The 18,515-nt window shown below is 46.0% G+C and overlaps 1 protein-coding gene across 5 annotated transcripts in view; it reads right to left on the reverse strand.

Annotated features, from left to right (window-relative positions):
* The window catches only part of smtnb (smoothelin b), a 92,140-nt gene that overhangs the window by 49,910 nt on the left and 23,715 nt on the right, over positions 1-18,515 (reverse strand). For 4 of the 5 annotated variants that reach the window (XM_045706730.1, XM_045706731.1, XM_014171305.2 and 1 more), the window contains exons 2-5: positions 14,353-14,516; positions 12,383-12,461; positions 12,054-12,132; positions 10,005-10,084 (exon numbers count right to left, since the gene is read on the reverse strand). In XM_045706730.1, coding sequence (XP_045562686.1) covers positions 10,005-10,084; positions 12,054-12,132; positions 12,383-12,461; positions 14,353-14,516 — 402 coding nt within the window. Of the gene's footprint in view, positions 1-2,370; positions 2,452-10,004; positions 10,085-12,053; positions 12,133-12,382; positions 12,462-14,352; positions 14,517-18,515 lie in introns of those variants that run through there. The other variant, XM_014171308.2, reaches the window with a different exon arrangement.

Genomic DNA, 18,515 nt, shown 5'->3' on the forward strand with positions numbered 1-18,515 from the left:
AGTGTAACGAAGTACACACACACACACACATACACACACACACACACACACACACACACACATACACACACACACACACACACACACACAGAGGTGGTGGTGGTTACGGAGGGACACACGTTAATTACAAGACACAGCCCTGGAGCATACTTGATTCAAATCCACCATCTTTAAACAAACACGGCACATTTGCTTAATGTACGTTATCCTGGGGCTGATAAAGGTGTCAGAAACTTGAGGAGGTTAAAAATTCACAGCCTTGTGAGTACAGTTAATCAAATCAGGCTGTGATCAGAGGGAGGTGAGAGTGTCAGGTGAGGGAGTGAACAAACACAAAGCCTGGAACCACACAAACACACCTGAGCAAGAGAGGGAGGGAGGGATGGATGGAAAAGGAGAGAGCTTAATCACTTGTTAGCCTGTGTCTGATGAGCCAGGACCAGACTTTGACTATAGCAAAAAAACAACCCAAACCTGAATAGCTAATCCAGAGAAAATGTCAGAAAGAAAAAATATAGAAGAATGAGAGAAGTTGCTTTAATATACTCTCTCCCTGAGGAAGGTTCTTCATTCAAAGAAGCTGAGGGGAAATAATGACGTTTGAGCTGGAATATCCCCATCTACCCCTCTTTTTCACTTTCCTCCCCTCAGCTGCCACGAACAGGAGACAAACACCCAGACAGTGATCATTTCACAGCTCCCTTATACCACAGGGAACATACTTCTCACAGAGACAGAAAGAAGGAAAACATTGATAGTGGTGTTTGAGAGAGAAAGAGAGAGAGCAGGGGTATATTCATTAATCGCAGATCTTTGCAAAATGTTTGGTCTGTTGCAAAACGCTTTGTAACGGAAACCGTTTACTCCAAACAGAAAACGTTTTGCGTTTCTATTGGACAAATTCAGGTAGGTCCCTCCGCGTTTCGTTCCGTTTTATTCCGTTTGCTTCTTTTAGCAAGAGGTAAACGGTCTCCGTTGCAAAACATGCAACAGACCAAACATTTTGCAATAGTCTGCGACTAATGAATACACCCAAGATAATCCCATCCCAGGACCTGTTGCCAATCCCACGCTGTCATTACTGGCATCTGGCCCAGGCTGAGAGTGCAGACCTGACAGTGTGGAACTGAGGCAGTCCCACTGCAGCACCCTGGCCTCATCAGCTCTTAGGCCTCAGAATCGGAGCTGAGCTCCTCTCCTGTGGTGCTCGTGGCCTCACCATACGGGTTCACAAGTCTGTTTGGGTCGGTCAGGATTGTAATTGTGAAAGCTCTGGCCCGTAAACGCACAAAAATGACAACTGTCCTTTGGCCTGACCACAGCCAAGGCGTGGGCCATCTGGACTCATCTGAACCCTCAGAGCCACAGAAACAACAATGAGGCCAAACAGGCACGGAGCAGAGGCAGACTACTACGGATTACTGCACCACCCAGAGTAGAGCAGAGCAGAGGCAGCTCAACTAAACCAGGGATTACTTCAGCTACCTGGGTTAGAATGGACACATTTTCCAAGAAAGCAGAATCCATTATTGTGCAAACGAGGTCAGAATGCGATGAGGTCAGGCTCTCCTCTCCATGGCTCTCTGAGGGAAGTTTGACAGGGTCATTTTCCATGACTTCATGGCAAAGCCTGAGGAACCACACACACTTGGCCGACCTCCAGTAAGTGAAATACATTAGCAGGAATGAAGTAGCAATCCTTTCTGCATCACACACACTCAGAGAATTCACCCATAAACCTCATTCCCGTTTTTCACTTACCCACACATCATTCAAAGTCCAGTTAAAGCCGTTTCTCCCTCCCTCCATCCAACTCTCAATTTTTGCCATCTATCTCCCTTTGCGTGTTGGTTTCTTTTCCCCTTTCTCCATCATCCATCCTCTCACTACAGCAGATCTTACTTACCATTATACTTGTCATCATAAACTGCTAGTCTCAGTTTGTTACAGGTTTATGATCATATCAGATCAGTAAACAAACAGAGTCTCTGGCCCCAGTCTGGTCTACCTCACCTGCTCCCTTCAACACACACCTGGCCATGGAGACAGATCTAATACATTACCATTTTGTAAAGTTGCAACAATGTACCAAAAATACACACCTGTATAATATTTACTATGGATTTCTGAAACCAACTGATAGAAACGGTCTAAATGACTGCCCAATTATCCCAAAATGAAACCTCAGTTAAACCTCAGAGGCAGCTCCTCGGGTCTCAGCGCAATGAGAAACAAAAAGAAACGGGCACGAATTGTGTAAAGAGAAGTAGATGGAATTTGATAAGGAGGGAAAAAGTCTGAAAAAAGGACAGGTATTCAGAGAGGAGAACTAGGTCTGTGAGAGTGGAAGAACTAGAATGTGTCATTTACCTTCTTTCCCTGGCTCTGCTACCTGTCTGTCTGTCTGTCTTCTCTCTCTCGCTCTGCTCTCGCTCTGCTACCTGTCTGTCTGTCTGTCTGCTCTCGCTCTGCTCTCGCTCTGCTCTCGCTCTGCTCTCGCTCTAGTAGTCATGACATCCTCTACTCTACCTCTCCACTCCCTCAGTCACCACACACACTCCTGCCATACCACACACACCCACCAGCAGGCCACTCCCTCCACTTCCCTTCCCTTCCCTCCCCTTCTGTCTCCACAGGGCTCCTTCTAAGCCTCCTTCTCCCTCCCCCTCTCCTTCCTCTCGATATCGCAATCCTTAAGACGTCCGTACACATAGGTTCTGTTTGAACCTAGCAGAACTCTAGGCATACTCCCTAAAGAACTTCAATTGAAAAATGGCACTATTACTGTTGTTGGTCCCCCTTGAGCCACTGTAGCAACAACATAGCCAGTAACACTTCTTCAAAATAGTCAGAATTAAGCTAAGATAAATCAAGAAATCTGTATTTAATTTTTACGTTTTTTGCAGAGGAGGTCGCAGTCTGCCAAACACCAAAACGAACAAAAACATCACAAAATATGCAGTTTTGACCGGGAAACATCCGACAGGCTTATACCAGGTTAGCAGGTCGCCTGGTTGACAAGTTAACTTTTGACACACTCTTTTGACCAAGGTATACTCCATTGTTTTTGTGATGAATGAGTCTGCATTAATTGGCATGTTACTTCAGACAAAAGATACATTTGGCATGAAACATCTGCACAGCTGAATTCCAAAAAATATATATATACTTTTTTTTTTGTCCCACAAAAGTCGTTTTTACTTGCCAACATTCCTTCACCCATACATGTAATTACATTTTTGAGCTGCTAGGTGTGCAAACTTCTCTTTCCTTACCATATGGAAACTGTTACCTCAGCTATCCTCTCTCAATTGAAGCACATTCATTATAAACATAGTCATCAATAACCACTAGCAGGCCTACTTCTATGTGGCGAAAAATTAAGCATACATCAACAGTCGAAATAAAAACTCCCTCCATTCTTGAACATGTATATACATATTTCTCATTTGAATGTGAGATGAAGGAGATATACTGCTTTGACATACACTATGTGTCAGCAGCTGGTCACTACACTCCACGTGTCTGTAGTTTGCTGCCGTAGACCTTTTCTCTCTCGCTCTGTGTGTGTGTGTACTGTATACATATACACACACACACAGTATACATGTATACACACACCACACTGTATATATGTACACACACACACACACACACACACACACACACACACACACACACACACACACACACACACACACACACACACACACACACAATATACAGTACCAGTCGAAAGTTTGGACACACCTACTCATTCAAGGGTTTTTCTTTATTTTTACTATTTTCTACACTGTAGAATAATAGTGAAGACATCACAACTATGAAATAACACATATGAAATCATGTAGTAACCAAAAAAGTGTTAAACAAATAAATAAATAAAAATTATTTTAGATTCTTCAAAGTAGCCACCCTTTACCTTGATAACAGTTTTACACACACTTGGCATTCTCTCAACCAGCTTCACCTGGAATGCTTTTCCAACAGTCTTGAAGGAGTTCCCACATATGCTGAGCACTTGTTGGCTGCAAACCATCTCAATTGGGTTGAGGTCGGGTGATTGTGGAGGCCAGGTCATCTGATGCAGCACTCCATCACTCTCCTTCTTGGTAAAATAGCCCTTAAACACCCTGGAGGTGTGTTGGGTCATTGTCCTGTTGAAAAACAAATGACACTCCCACTAAGCACAAACCAGATGGGATGGTGTATTTCTGCAGAATGCTCTGGTAGCCATGCTGTTTAAGTGTGCCTTGAATTCTAAATAGATCACTGACAGTGTGACCAGCAAAGCACCCCCACACCATGCAGCAATTCGACCATGAAGGCTGGATTCACGCAGTCTCCTATGAACAGTTGATGTTGAGATGTGTCTGTTATTGAACTCTGTGAAGCATTTATTTGGCCTGCAATTTGGGAGGCTGGTAACTCCAATGAACTTATCCTCTGCAGCAGAGGTAACTCGGGGTCTTCCATTCCTGTGGCGGTCCTCATGAGAGCCAGTTTCATCATAGGGCTTGATGGTTTTTGCGACGGCACTTGAAGAAACAAAGTTCTTGACATTTTCAGGTTTTACTGACCTTCATGTCTTAAAGTAATGATGGACTGTCATTTCTCTTTGCTTATTTGAGGTATTCTTGCCATAATATGGACTTGGTCTTTTACCAAACAGGGCTATCTTCTGTATACCACCCCTACCTTGTCACAACACAACTGATTGGCTAAAACGCATTAAGGAGGAATTAAATTCCACAAATTAACTTTTAACAAGGCACACCTGTTAATTGAAATGCATTCCAGGTGACTACCCCATGAAGCTGGTTGAGAGAATGCCAAGAGTGTGCAAAGCTGTCATCAAGGCAAAGGGTGGCTACTTTGAAGAATCTCAAATATAAAATATATCAATTGCCCTCAGCTATGTTTAGACTCTTGTTGTTCATGTTTTGCTGTGTTCTAGTGTGCTATGGAATATATTGCTTTCTTATTCTTGACACTTCTCCCAGCCATATTTAAGGTTAGAACTACCTTTCTAAGTGTTCTGATACTTCTAGCTTGGAGTTAAATTTTTATGATAACATAGCTACAGTATTTCACTTTAAAGTGTGTATAGTATTGCTTACTAGGTGTGTCCAATCAATTTGAACCACTCCCTCTTCAAATTAGGGTTAATTGGAAAAGCTGTTAAAAAGAGAACATTGTATTATTTCTTTGTACTCCCTGACGAAGGCCATGCAGCCAAAACGCGTCGGATTTTTAAAAACATTGTTTCTATTGAACATGCCATACTAATAAAGGCATTTTAATCAATTATATGAAGAGCGCCTTGGTCCTCCTTTCTTTTTGATGACCAACTCACCCCTTTTACCAAAGAGCACCTTCTGTCTACCAACATTTACTATTGTGTACCTTAGTAGCGCTTCCCTTCCTCCTCTTTCACATATTTTGATTTGTTTAACACTTTTTTGGTGACTACATGATTCCATGTGTTATTTCATAGTGTTGATGTCTTTACTAGTATTCTACAATGTAGAAAATAGTAGAAATAAAGAAAAACCCTGGAATGAGTAGGTGTGTCCAAACTTTTGACTGGTACTGTATATCTATGTGAACTATAGACCATTATCTGGGGCCTCCATCTGCCTGGGGACAATTGAGCGCAACTCAAAGAGATCCGCTCCTGTGATGTATGGAAGGAGCCCTGCTGCCAGTTGCTGCTGTTGTTGTAGGCCACAGCCCCATTACATACAGAGCAGACTGACTCAAGACAGACTGCTGGAGCACAGCTGGTGGGCTGGATGTGTCTGTCTGCCCCCATCACCCCATCTGTAGCCCCTCTCTGACAGCACGAGGGCCATGTCAGCCCCTCCACCTGAGAGGATGCAGGCATTGTGCCCCATGACCTGAAAAACGCTATTGCTTCTTCCTGACTAGAACGCCAGACTCCAAACATACAGACTCAAAGAAACACAGACACTGGCTCAGATATCCAATGCATATGGGGCCCACTCCAACATTGACAACTAGACAGCCAAGAACAAGAACAGCCACATACAGAGTATACCATACAACCTTTCTAGATTGTTCTAACCATTAGTTCTTATCTGCTAGATGTGTGGTCTGAATTGTTACCTCCAACATCTTACAATTGCATAGTTTCACACAATACTAAATCCAGTATATGTTGCCAAAATATATGACAAACAAAACCAGACCTAAAGGAAATACAGTTTACGAAGGAACAAAAGGTGACTAACTAATCTTAAGGCCTTTTGTTAGGAAGCAACACAAGACTACTAGAGTGTTAAGCATTGCTACATTGTAGTTACTGTATAGCCACAAGTACTTTACATTTTACATTAAGATTTTAGTCATTTCGCAGACGCTCTTATCCAGAGCAACTTACAGTACTGAGTTCATACATTTCCATACTTTTTTTTCATACTATAGTATACTATGGAATAAATAATATATGGTATAAATACTATAGTATTCACTGTAGTGTTTTTGCAGACTTTACTGTAGTACACTGTAGTATTTTTACTGTAGTATTTACTGTAGTACACTGTAGTATTTACAATTAACTATAGTTTAAATACTGTAGTAACGGAAAAAAGTTAAGAACAAATTCTTATTTACAATGTTGGCCTACACCGGCCAAACCCGGACGACGCTGGGCCAATTGTGCGCCGCCTTATGGGACTCCCAATCACGGTCGGTTGTGATACAGCCTGGATTCGAACCAGGGTGTCTGTAGTGACACCTTTAGCACTGAGATGCAGTGACTTAGATCGCTGTGGCACTCGGGAGCCCCTAAATACTATAGTAATGTATTATTTTAGCAAAATGTAGTATACTGTAGTGTTTACTCTATTGTTATTGCAGACATCACTGTAGTATTTTTGTTTTATTATCTTTGACATAGAAGTGAAGGCCTACCAGGAAACCTACCAGAGAAATACTAAAATAGCACATTTTCTATAACCTGTAGGTAGGTAGGACTGGGGTCTGAACAGAGAGTTCAAAACATCTGCTCTTTTCTATAACCTGCAGGGAACACAATACTTGGTATGTAGGTTTCTAATTTATGGGTGGCACAAATTGGAGGATGGGGGAGGGGAATAGGCAGAGTAAATGCAAATTCAATACTGTAGTATTTACTATAGTTTAGTGCTGAGCGATTAACCAAAATGTCTGTTCTTTTTTCAACAAGGAATTGACCAACGTCGGTTCAATAATTTGAATTCCATTTTGTTTGGGGTTTTTTTTTTTGGGGGGGGGCTTGATGCGCAGGTTCTCTAGAGATAAATCAGATCAAGCCCGAACTGTGCAATGTAGTAGGGAGTTGTAGTTTCCAACAGGCCAATATTCTAAATAGTTTAGCGCAGAAACCGTGGTAATTACCTACAATGGCCATAATCCATTGTGCGCCCGGCTACTTGCCCGGTCTGTGTGGAGCAGACACGGAGAGAAGTGAGAAAGAGCAATCGAGAGGGATAGAAAAACAGCTGCTTCGCGAGGTATCTCTACCTGAAAATACATGATCTTTGATTGATAGTTGGTATTCAGCAGTCATAGAAGTATACCTTATTTACTTTGAAGAACTACAAAATAGTGATTTTGTCAGACAGCATAGGCAGAGATGAGATGATGACTTGGAATGAGATAATAAAGTCATCAAATGAAATAAATGTAATATACAAAACTGTCACACCCTGATCTGTTTCACCTGTCTTGTGCTTGTCTCCACCCCCCTCCAGGTGTCACCCATTTTCCCCATTATCCCCTGTGCATTTATTCCTGTGTTTTCTATTTGTCTGTTGCCAGTTCATCTTGTCTCGTCAAGCCTACCAGCGTTTTTCCCCATACTCCTGTTTTTCTCTCTAGTCCCTGTTTTCTAGTTTTCCTGGTTTTGACCATTCTGCCTGCCCTGAGCCTGCCTGCCGTTCTGTACCTTTCAGACTCTGCTCTGAATTACTGACCTCTGCCTGCCCTGAACCTGAGCCTGCCTGCCCCCTGTTTTTGTAATAAACGTTTGTTACTTTCGAACTGTCTGCATCTGGGTCTTATCCTGAGGTCTGATACAAAACAACTTAAATGTTTTATTAAAGTCATTTTTATAATCAAATCGAAATCGAACCAGCCTAAAAGAAGCCCTAATCGCTCAGCACTACTAAAAGTGTCATGTTTTTACGGATTGTAGTGTTTTTTTGGACATTACTATAGTATTTACAACAGTGCTTTTTTGCGGATAATACTGTAGTATTAACATTCTATAGTAAGTACTACACATGATCGAGGGATACTACAATTTGTAGTATAGTATCCTAGAGTATACTACAGTTTACTATAGGATTCTATAATAAGTACTGTAGTATTCTATAGTAAACTGTAGTATTTTTTCATGTTGGTACAGCTTCCCGGCTGAGCATACAGCCTAACCCGCATCACCAAACCAATTCTTACAGGAATGACGGCATACAATAGGAATTAAATTTACCCAACAGAGATCCTGTCTTTAGAAAACAGAGCATTCATCAGGGAGTACAGACACTGATCAAGCAACAGTGATAAGATAGCATCTGGCCCCTGGCAAGCAGTTCTGAAAAATGATTACGTTGTTACTATTACGTCTTTCAGCATTATCAGCACATAAACTCATCAATCTGCAATGCTTTCACAGGAAACTGTCCTATTGAATTTAACTGTAGCTATTAGGGTTATGAATACAGTAGTTCACTTCACTGACCACAAGGGGGCCTCTCCTAACCAACTGTGTAAAGGGCTTTGACATGCAAAGCCTCAAGTCTGAAAGGGGGAAAGAGAAAACGAGAGAGGTGAGAAGGAGGAATATAGAATGGGAGAGAGACTACATCACTCTTCCCTTCCAATCTCCGACAGACAGACGGACAGATAGGCACGCACAGACACGCCCAAGTTCTGGTTGCCACATATAATCAAAACATAATCATTTCCCTTCAGTGTGATGTGAGAGTGTGGAGAGGGACAACCTGGGTAACTAGTAGTGTGTAGAATGACAGGCCTGGTTCGCAGGGTGTTCTTATCACCAAGGATTTACTGCCTATATCAAACACCAGAGCCTGAGCAAATCTACTCTCCTCTGTCTCTGGGTGTACTTAGCCAGAAATGAATGAGGTATGAAGAATGAAAATACATTCCTTGCGTCGTGGCAGCCACTTTGGCGCAAGCTCGTCTGCGTGTCTGTCAGTTTATGTGTTTGGAACATGGTGAAGAGAAGACACAGTCATGAGACAGACAGTGTCTGACGGAGTCACATGCCTGGGTGTTGTTGTTGTCTGCATTCTTCATTGTGGCAGCACAAAACCTAAATGGTCACTGTTCTCTGCAAACATATACTCAACACCCACAACTGAGTCTGTGCTGCTAATTAAAGTTGACGTGTAAGTTGCAACATGATCTCTCTTCATATAAAAAAGTTTGAGGCATTGACAGCCAGCCAGATCGCAGCCCCAATCAGTTCATCACCTTCCCGTTTATCTATATTTCATACAGCTGTCATAATCAAACCTGTTTGCCACCTCCACTCCCACACTGTACTCTCCCCTTCTCTCTCTCTCTCTCTCTCTCTCTCTCTCTCTCACTCTCTCTCTCTCTCTCTCACTCTCACTCTCACTCTCACTCTCACTCTCTCTCTCTCTCTCTCACTCTCCCACTCTGGACTCACCCCTTCTCTCTGTACTCACCCCTTCTCTCTCTCTCTCTCTCCCCCCACTCTGTACTCTCTCTCTCCCCACTCTGTACTCTCTCTCTCCACTCTGTACTCTCTCTCTCTCCACTCTGTACTCTCTCTCTCTCTCCCCACTCTGTACTCTCTCCCCACCTCACTCACTCACTCACTCACTCACTCACTCACTCACTCACTCACTCACTCACTCACTCACTCACTCACTCACTCACTCACTCACTCACTCACTCACTCACTCACTCACTCACTCACTCACTCACTCACTCACTCACTCACTCACCCCTGCTCCCAGGCTGTTTTGGAGATCCAGGCCCTCAGACTCCAGGCATTGGCCGGTGGTCCTCCCTTTCTGCCCTGTACCTGAAACACACACCACATCCAACCGGTTACACAGAACACATACACATGCCTCAACTATAGCCACACACCTTGAGTTGGGAGAAAGAGGTGGCCTGTGTGGTTATTCTGGTGACGACTGAGTACTGACTGATGAGGGGGGAGACGATACAAACCTATCAAATCTCCAATGGGAGCTGAGGAGGTGCTAAAGTGGCTTATTTGTCAAGACAGGAGCTTACTACTGAATGAACAAGCCAGAGAGGGTGAGAAGGACAGAGAACAAGTGGGTTAAAATAGAGAGAGGAAGAGAGAAAGGGAGAACCTCTGGGAAACAGGAGACAGGATTATTAGAGAGTACTATCCTAACATGTCCTTCAACTTATCAGGTAGCAGGGGAGTGCTGTATGCCTGCCCCCCTGGAGAGATGTGTGTACTGTAAGTGTTCTCCTCATCTCTGTTCCTTCTCCTCCTCCTCTACCTCCATCTCTGTTCCTTCTCTTCCTCCTCTACCTCAATCTCTGTTCCTTCTCCTCCTCTACCTCAATCTCTGTTCCTTCTCCTCCTCCTCTACCTCCATCTCTGTTCCTTCTCTTCCTCCTCTACCTCAATCTCTGTTCCTTCTCCTCCATCTCTTTTTCTTCTCTTCCTCCATCTCTGTTCCTTCTCCTCCATCTCTGTTTCTTCTCTACCTCCATCTCTGTTCCTTCTCCTCTACCTCCATCTCTGTTCCTTCTCCTCCTCCTCTACCTCCATCTCTGTTTCTCCTCCATCTCTGTTTCTTCTCTACCTCAATCTCTGTTCCTTCTCCTCCATCTCTGTTTCTTCTCTACCTCAATCTCTGTTCCTTCTCCTCCATCTCTGTTTCTTCTCTTCCTCCATCTCTGTTCCTTCTCCTCCTCCTCTACCTCCATCTCTGTTCCTTCTCTTCCTCCTCTACCTCAATCTCTGTTCCTTCTCCTCCTCTACCTCAATCTCTGTTCCTTCTCCTCCTCCTCTACCTCCATCTCTGTTTCTTCTCCTCCATCTCTGTTTCTTCTCTTCCTCCATCTCTGTTCCTTCTCCTCCTCCTCTACCTCCATCTCTGTTTCTCCTCCATCTCTGTTTCTTCTCTACCTCAATCTCTGTTCCTTCTCCTCCATCTCTGTTTCTTCTCTACCTCCATCTCTGTTCCTTCTCCTTCTCCTCTACCTCCATCTCTGTTCCTTCTCCTCCTCCTCTACCTCCATCTCTGGTCCTTCTCCTCCTCCTCTACCTCCATCTCTGTTTCTTCTCTACCTCCATCTCTGTTCCTTCTCCTCCTCCTCTACCTCCATCTCTGTTCCTTCTCCTCCTCCTCTACCTCCATCTCTGTTCCTTCTCCTTCTCCTCTACCTCCATCTCTGTTCCTTCTCCTCCTCCTCTACCTCCATCTCTGTTCCTTCTCCTTCTCCTCTACCTCCATCTCTGTTCCTTCTCCTCCTCCTCTACCTCCATCTCTGTTCCTTCTCCTCCTCCTCTACCTCCATCTCTGTTCCTTCTCCTTCTCCTCTACCTCCATCTCTGTTCCTTCTCCTCCTCCTCTACCTCCATCTCTGTTTCTTCTCCTCCTCCTCCATCTCTGTTCCTTCTCCTCCTCCTCTACCTCCATCTCTGTTCCTTCTCCTCCTCCTCTACCTCCATCTCTGTTCCTTCTCCTTCTCCTCTACCTCCATCTCTGTTCCTTCTCCTCCATCTCTTTTTCTTCTCTTCCTCCATCTCTGTTCCTTCTCCTCCATCTCTGTTTCTTCTCTACCTCCATCTCTGTTCCTTCTCCTCTACCTCTACCTCCATCTCTGTTCCTTCTCCTCCTCCTCTACCTCCATCTCTGTTCCTTCTCCTCCTCCTCTACCTCCATCTCTGTTCCTTCTCCTCCTCCTCTACCTCCATCTCTGTTCCTTCTCCTCCTCCTCTACCTCCATCTCTGTTCCTTCTCCTCCTCCTCTACCACCAGCTCCTTCTCCTCTGTACTCACCCTGCTGCTCCTCGTCTCGGAGGCGGCGGATGGCAGCTCTGATCAGTTTCCTCTCCTCATACTCAGTGGCCCCGCGCAGCTGGAACACACAGACAGGACAGCCATCACAACACAGGGAGAGTGATGCTCAGAACCATTCATGTGGATGGGGAGACAAACTCAGAGGGCCACATAGAGAGATGCAGAAACAGATGAGTGAGACTGGCTGACTTGTAATTGATTTACTAATCTAGGGCAGTATGTGCATGGAGGTTTGTGAAAGATTGATACTGATGATGTCTAACTGTAAATTCACAAGTCATGTGTGTGGTGTACATCACTGTTCTCACCAGTCCAGTCAGTTCCTCAATGTCCTGGATGGCTTGTAGTTTCACAGAGAGCATGTTTAGGGAGTCACCCAAATCTGACCTGAGATACAGACACACAAACAGAAACACACACTGACACATCAGAGTGCTGCTTTCATGGTTTTTGGTGATGCTTGACCCTGCTCATGTGTTACGGTGGCCAGAAGGGCAGTGTAATCCACATTCAGAGGCATCCTGCAGTGTTCTGGGCCTCACTGGCTCCACTCCTGGAGTAAATCAAGACGCCAGACAGTTTTTCTTGGCCGGGAAGAAAACTTTTTTTTTTCGGAGAAAAAGATTCCCAAATCCAGCCTAGAAAAAGTGACAGCATGATAGACATGTAAAGGAGAGAGAAGCACATTGCCTGGCAAAACGTCTTCCTCCTCTCTATCCTCATATAGCTCTCCATTTCTCTGCCTCTTTTTTCTTCCTCTCTGACTCATTCCCCTTCTCTTTCCCTCTCTCTTCGCCTCATTGGGATTGGAGGGTGTGTGGAACTTGGAATAGAATATTTGACATTCCCGCAGTGAGTAGAAAAGGATAATATTGCTTTCAGGAGGCTGTGTGTGTGTGTGTGTGTGTGTGTGTGTGTGTGTGTGTGTGTGTGTGTGTGTGTGTGTGTGTGTGTGTGTGTGTGTGTGTGTGTGTGTGTGTGTGTGTGTGTGTGTGTGTGTGTGTGTGTGTGTGTGTGTGTGTGTGTGTGTGTGTGTGTGTGTGTGTGTGTGTGTGTGTGTCCATACAGGCTCGCAAGCCTGTATGGACACGTGCATGCATGTGGCAAATAGACATATTCTTCCAGCTTTAAAAAGGGGCACCTCTGTTATTTATGTAACCCAAGTAATCCAACTACCCAGCAAACGGATCCCATTTAACAGTCATTGTCCCTAATGTGATCCAGTAGGAGGAGAGATGTAGGAGGGCCAGCGTCCTCCTCATGTTGTGGATCTGCAGCCCAGAACACGAGTCAACTAGGAGCAGTTGTCTGCTTGGGCCTTTTCCGGCTGGCTGCTGTAAGCTGCTGTAGTCGAGCCAGTCATTAATTAGCAGAAAGGAGCAGCAAGCCAGCATGGCCCACAGCGTTCAGCCTAAACACTCCAGCCTGAACTCACTCACTACCATTACAGCCCAATGAAAACCGGTAAAAAGTACAATGGTGATGATGATTGGCACACGAAGGGATGTTGTTGTCTTGTTAGTCCTGTTTCTGATCGGGTTCTAATGTAAAACAAACGGGTGTAATAAACAGATGACAGGAGGCGACGACTGCAGACTCGTCAGTTTTTCCGTCTGCTATGGCTGCGCGGCGTGATGCGTTCTGGCATCGCTGAACCGGTAATACGTTCAAGCCTGCTGTAACGGGTCAATAAAGACTAATGAAATACAAAATAAATAAAATACATGTAAACGACTGTATTGACGTCTTTACATACATGCATGCATACATACATACATACATGCATGCATACATACATACATACATACATACATACATACATACATACATACATACATACATACATACATACATACATACATACATACATACATACATACACGACTTATTATTAAACGTTATGCCTACACAGGTGTGTATTTACATAACGAAAAATTGCATATGAGTTCTTCAACCTCCCCTGTTTTTATGGACTCCCTGTCATGGTTATTCCAGATCTGCAGTGTTGTGGCCCAACTTCCCAGAAGGCCTCCCTGGAGAAGGAGAGGGAGTGCTGCATCTGGGTTTGTGTGCTTGTTGTCTCAGAGTTTCCAGGCAGCTCATCTGGACTGCAACAATCTGTCATGGATAATGGGTCTGTGTGCAAGAGCGTGTGTGCGAGGTGCGCGTACGTGCGTGCGTGTGTGTGTGTGTGTGTGTGTGTGTGTGTGTGTGTGTGTGTGTGTGTGTGTGTGTGTGTGTGTGTGTATGTGTGTCTATTCAGATTCAGGAGGCTCACCTATTTGTGAGCTGGTTCTCTTTGTCGTCATTCTGGTTGAGGTGTTTGTGCCGGAAGCGTTTGCTGGCCAGGGCTGCCTCCATGTCCTCTATCTCTCTCCTCCTTAGATCTCTGATGGCTGAACGGATCATTCGCCGCTCATCCAGGTCCATCGTCCCATCCAGCTACACACACAGAGGGGAAGAGCAGGAGTGTCAGCAATGTAGAGCAAGCACATAGGGACACACACATCTAAGAGACAGACCCAGCACCAGGATAAAGTTACTAAGGGGGCAGTTGAAATCAGTGCAGGGGCACAATTTTGGGGGCAGTTCTTGCATTGGAATTATATTGAATTCTGCTTATATCACGTGGTGTCCTCTGCCCTGTAAAATCAAACCACTGTGGCAGGCAGGGCAGTCAAAGCCCCTCTGGAACAGCCTCTTCAAGTTCATCCCAGTCTCTCCATGGGAAACAGGCCCAACCCTCTTCTCTTCTCCCCAGCCTGCTGTGCATGGTAGCCCTCTGGCCCTCTGTAATTAACCCACTCTCAAGCTCGCTAAGACGTGCGTTTACACGAGGCCAGAGTTTTGGCGCCCCTGCCCCGCCGAGCACACACGGCAGAATACCCAGCATCTTGAACATTTTATCCCTGATCAGTCGTAGACCACAAAGTTACATGGAATTCTACTTTAATGAGTCAAAAGGAGGTTCATGGAGCATGAGCAGAAGGAAGTGTCAGTAGTATATGTCTGTGAGAGCCAGGCAGCATTGTGCTGTTGCTGCAGGTGGGCCGTGGCTTAGCTTCCAGAGTGTGGTGGGGAGTCATGGGGTCAGTGGGGCTTACATGAGCTTTTATAGTTTGGCGACAAGTGATTTAACTTTAATAAAGCACAGAGTGAGGACCACCTGAGCATGGAGCAGAGGATGAGAAACAGACAGCTTCCCAGCTGCTGCTGAGCTAATGGGCTGTAGGAGAGAGGCTGGACCAGGCTGACTGTAAACCTACTGAGCTGTAGAAGAGAGGCTGGGCCAGGCAGACTGTAAACCTACTGAGCTGTAGGAGAGAGGCTGGGCCAGGCTGACTGTAAACCTACTGAGCTGTAGAAGAGAGGCTGGGCCAGGCTGACTGTAAACCTACTGGGCTGTAGGAGAGAGGCTGGGCCAGGCTGACTGTAAACCTACTGAGCTGTAGAAGAGAGGCTGGGCCAGGCAGACTGTAAACCTACTGGGCTGTAGAAGAGAGGCTGGGCCAGGCTGACTGTAAACCTACTGGGCTGTAGGAGAGAGGCTGGGCCAGGCTGACTGTAAACCTACTGAGCTGTAGAAGAGAGGCTGGGCCAGGCAGACTGTAAACCTACTGGGCTGTAGGAGAGAGGCTGGGCCAGGCTGACTGTAAACCTACTGGGCTGTAGAAGAGAGGCTGGTCCAGGCTGACTGTAAACCTACTGGGCTGTAGAAGAGAGGCTGGGCCAGGCTGACTGTAAACCTACTGAGCTGTAGGAGAGAGGCTGGGCCAGGCTGACTGTAAACCTACTGAGCTGTAGAAGAAAGGCTGGGCCAGGCAGACTGTAAACCTACTGGGCTGTAGAAGAGAGGCTGGGCCAGGCTGACTGTAAACCTACTGGGCTGTAGGAGAGAGGCTGGGCCAGGCTGACTGTAAACTTACTGAGCTGTAGAAGAGAGGCTGGGCCAGGCAGACTGTAAACCTACTGGGCTGTAGGAGAGAGGCTGGGCCAGGCTGACTGTAAACCTACTGGGCTGTAGGAGAGAGGCTGGGCCAGGCTGACCGTAAACTTACTGAGCTGTAGAAGAGAGGCTGGGCCAGGCAGACTGTAAACTTACTGAGCTGTAGAAGAGAGGCTGGGCCAGGCAGACTGTAAACCTACTGGGCTGTAGGAGAGAGGCTGGGCCAGGCTGACTGTAAACCTACTGGGCTGTAGAAGAGAGGCTGGGCCAGGCAGACTGTAAACCTACTGGGCTGTAGAAGAGAGGCTGGGCCAGGCTGACTGTAAACCTACTGGGCTGTAGGAGAGAGGCTGGGCCAGGCTGACTGTAAACCTACTGGGCTGTAGAAGAGAGGCTGGGCCAGGCAGACTGTAAACCTACTGGGCTGTAGGAGAGAGGCTGGGCCAGGCTGACTGTAAACCTACTGGGCTGTAGAAGAGAGGCTGGGCCAGGCAGACTGTAAACCTACTGGGCTGTAGAAGAGAGGCTGGGCCAGGCTGACTGTAAACCTACTGGGCTGTAGGAGAGAGGCTGGGCCAGGCTGACTGTAAACCTACTGAGCTGTAGGAGAGAGGCTGGGCCAGGCAGACTGTAAACCTACTGGGCTGTAGGAGAGAGGCTGGGCCAGGCTGACTGTAAACCTACTGGGCTGTAGGAGAGAGGCTGGGCCAGGCTGACTGTAAACCTACTGGGCTGTAGGAGAGAGGATGGGCCAGGCTGACTGTAAACCTACTGAGCTGTAGAAGAGAGGCTGGGCCAGGCAGACTGTAAACCTACTGGGCTGTAGGAGGGAGGCTGGGCCAGGCTGACTGTAAACCTACTGGGCTGTAGAAGAGAGGCTGGGCCAGGCAGACTGTAAACCTACTGGGCTGTAGGAGAGAGGCTGGGCCAGGCTGACTGTAAACCTACTGAGCTGTAGAAGAGAGCCTGGGCCAGGCAGACTGTAAACCTACTGAGCTGTAGGAGAGAGGCTGGGCCAGGCTGACTGTAAACCTACTGGGCTGTAGAAGAGAGGCTGGGCCAGGCTGACTGTAAACCTACTGGGCTGTAGAAGAGAGCCTGGGCCAGGCAGACTGTAAACCTACTGAGCTGTAGGAGAGAGGCTGGGCCAGGCTGACTGTAAACCTACTGAGCTGTAGGAGAGAGGCTGGGCCAGGCTGACTGTAAACCTACTGAGCTGTAGAAGAGAGGCTGGGCCAGGCTGACTGTAAACCTACTGGGCTGTAGGAGAGAGGCTGGGCCAGGCAGACTGTAAACCTACTGGGCTGTAGAAGAGAGGCTGGGCCAGGCTGACTGTAAACCTACTGAGCTGTAGAAGAGAGCCTGGGCCAGGCAGACTGTAAACCTACTGAGCTGTAGGAGAGAGGCTGGGCCAGGCTGACTGTAAACCTACTGAGCTGTAGGAGAGAGGCTGGGCCAGGCAGAAGGCGTAAGCATGCTTCAGTCTGCTGACGCCTAGCCGAATGACTGTGCTCGTATACTCCCTTAAAAGACCTTCAGTTGACAAAATGAGAAAAAAGCAGCAATAGTACTGTTTGTCCATTTTGAGATGCTGTAACCAGTCTACACTTACTCAAAATAGTCTGAATTAATCTAAGACAACTCAAGAAATCTGTCATAAATTTGTTACATTTTTGCCATGGAGATCTTAGTCGCACAATTTTACATCTAAATAAGATGTTTGGTGCAGTATTTCTCAAGTGAAAAATGTGTATGAAAACAATTAGTCTCTCGTTAAATGGCAAAACACGTCATTAAAGAATCCCTACTGTTGAACAATCACCGACGAAGGGGTGTAGACTTGGGCTACCAACTTCGGCTTGCCTGGAGAAAAATGTTTGTGTGCCCATCCTCAATCTGTTAGTGCTATTTTATTATACAGAGACAGGAAGTGTACATGTGTGCATGCGTCTGTATGTGTGCAGGCACACACAGAAGCCGTGAAAGCCAACTGCATTATTTAAGCAGGTTGGCATTTATTGGGATAACTCATGTACTGGAGGCAGCTCTGCAGGGTAGTCACTAGCCGGCACAGCCACAAAGTCATAAAATCTGATTTTAAACCTAACCCTAACCTTAACCACACTGTTAACCTTATACCTAACGATAACCTTAAATTAAGACCAAAAAGCACATTTTTGTTTTCATGAATTCTTAGGATATATAGTCAATTTTGACTTTGCAGCTGGCCCATGTACAGGAAATTGCTCCGCTCTGTCTCCAGGACACAATTCATCCCAATCAACCTGCCTGCATTAATGTGAGTGATAGCAGCACAAAGTGAGGGAGGGAGTAGGGAGAGAAAAGAGGGAGCAGTCTGTCAGATATGACAGGTAGCAGAGCTCTACTCCAGCATGGACTGCAGGAACCTGTCAACAAACGCACGAGGGATGAACAGCTCCATTTCCTCTGGCAGACAGACTGCACTGGGAGACTTAACACTTTCCTGGACCAGC

The sequence above is a fragment of the Salmo salar genome, chromosome ssa24 (assembly GCF_905237065.1).
Source record: "Salmo salar chromosome ssa24, Ssal_v3.1, whole genome shotgun sequence".
NCBI classification, from domain to species: Eukaryota; Metazoa; Chordata; class Actinopteri; order Salmoniformes; family Salmonidae; genus Salmo; species Salmo salar.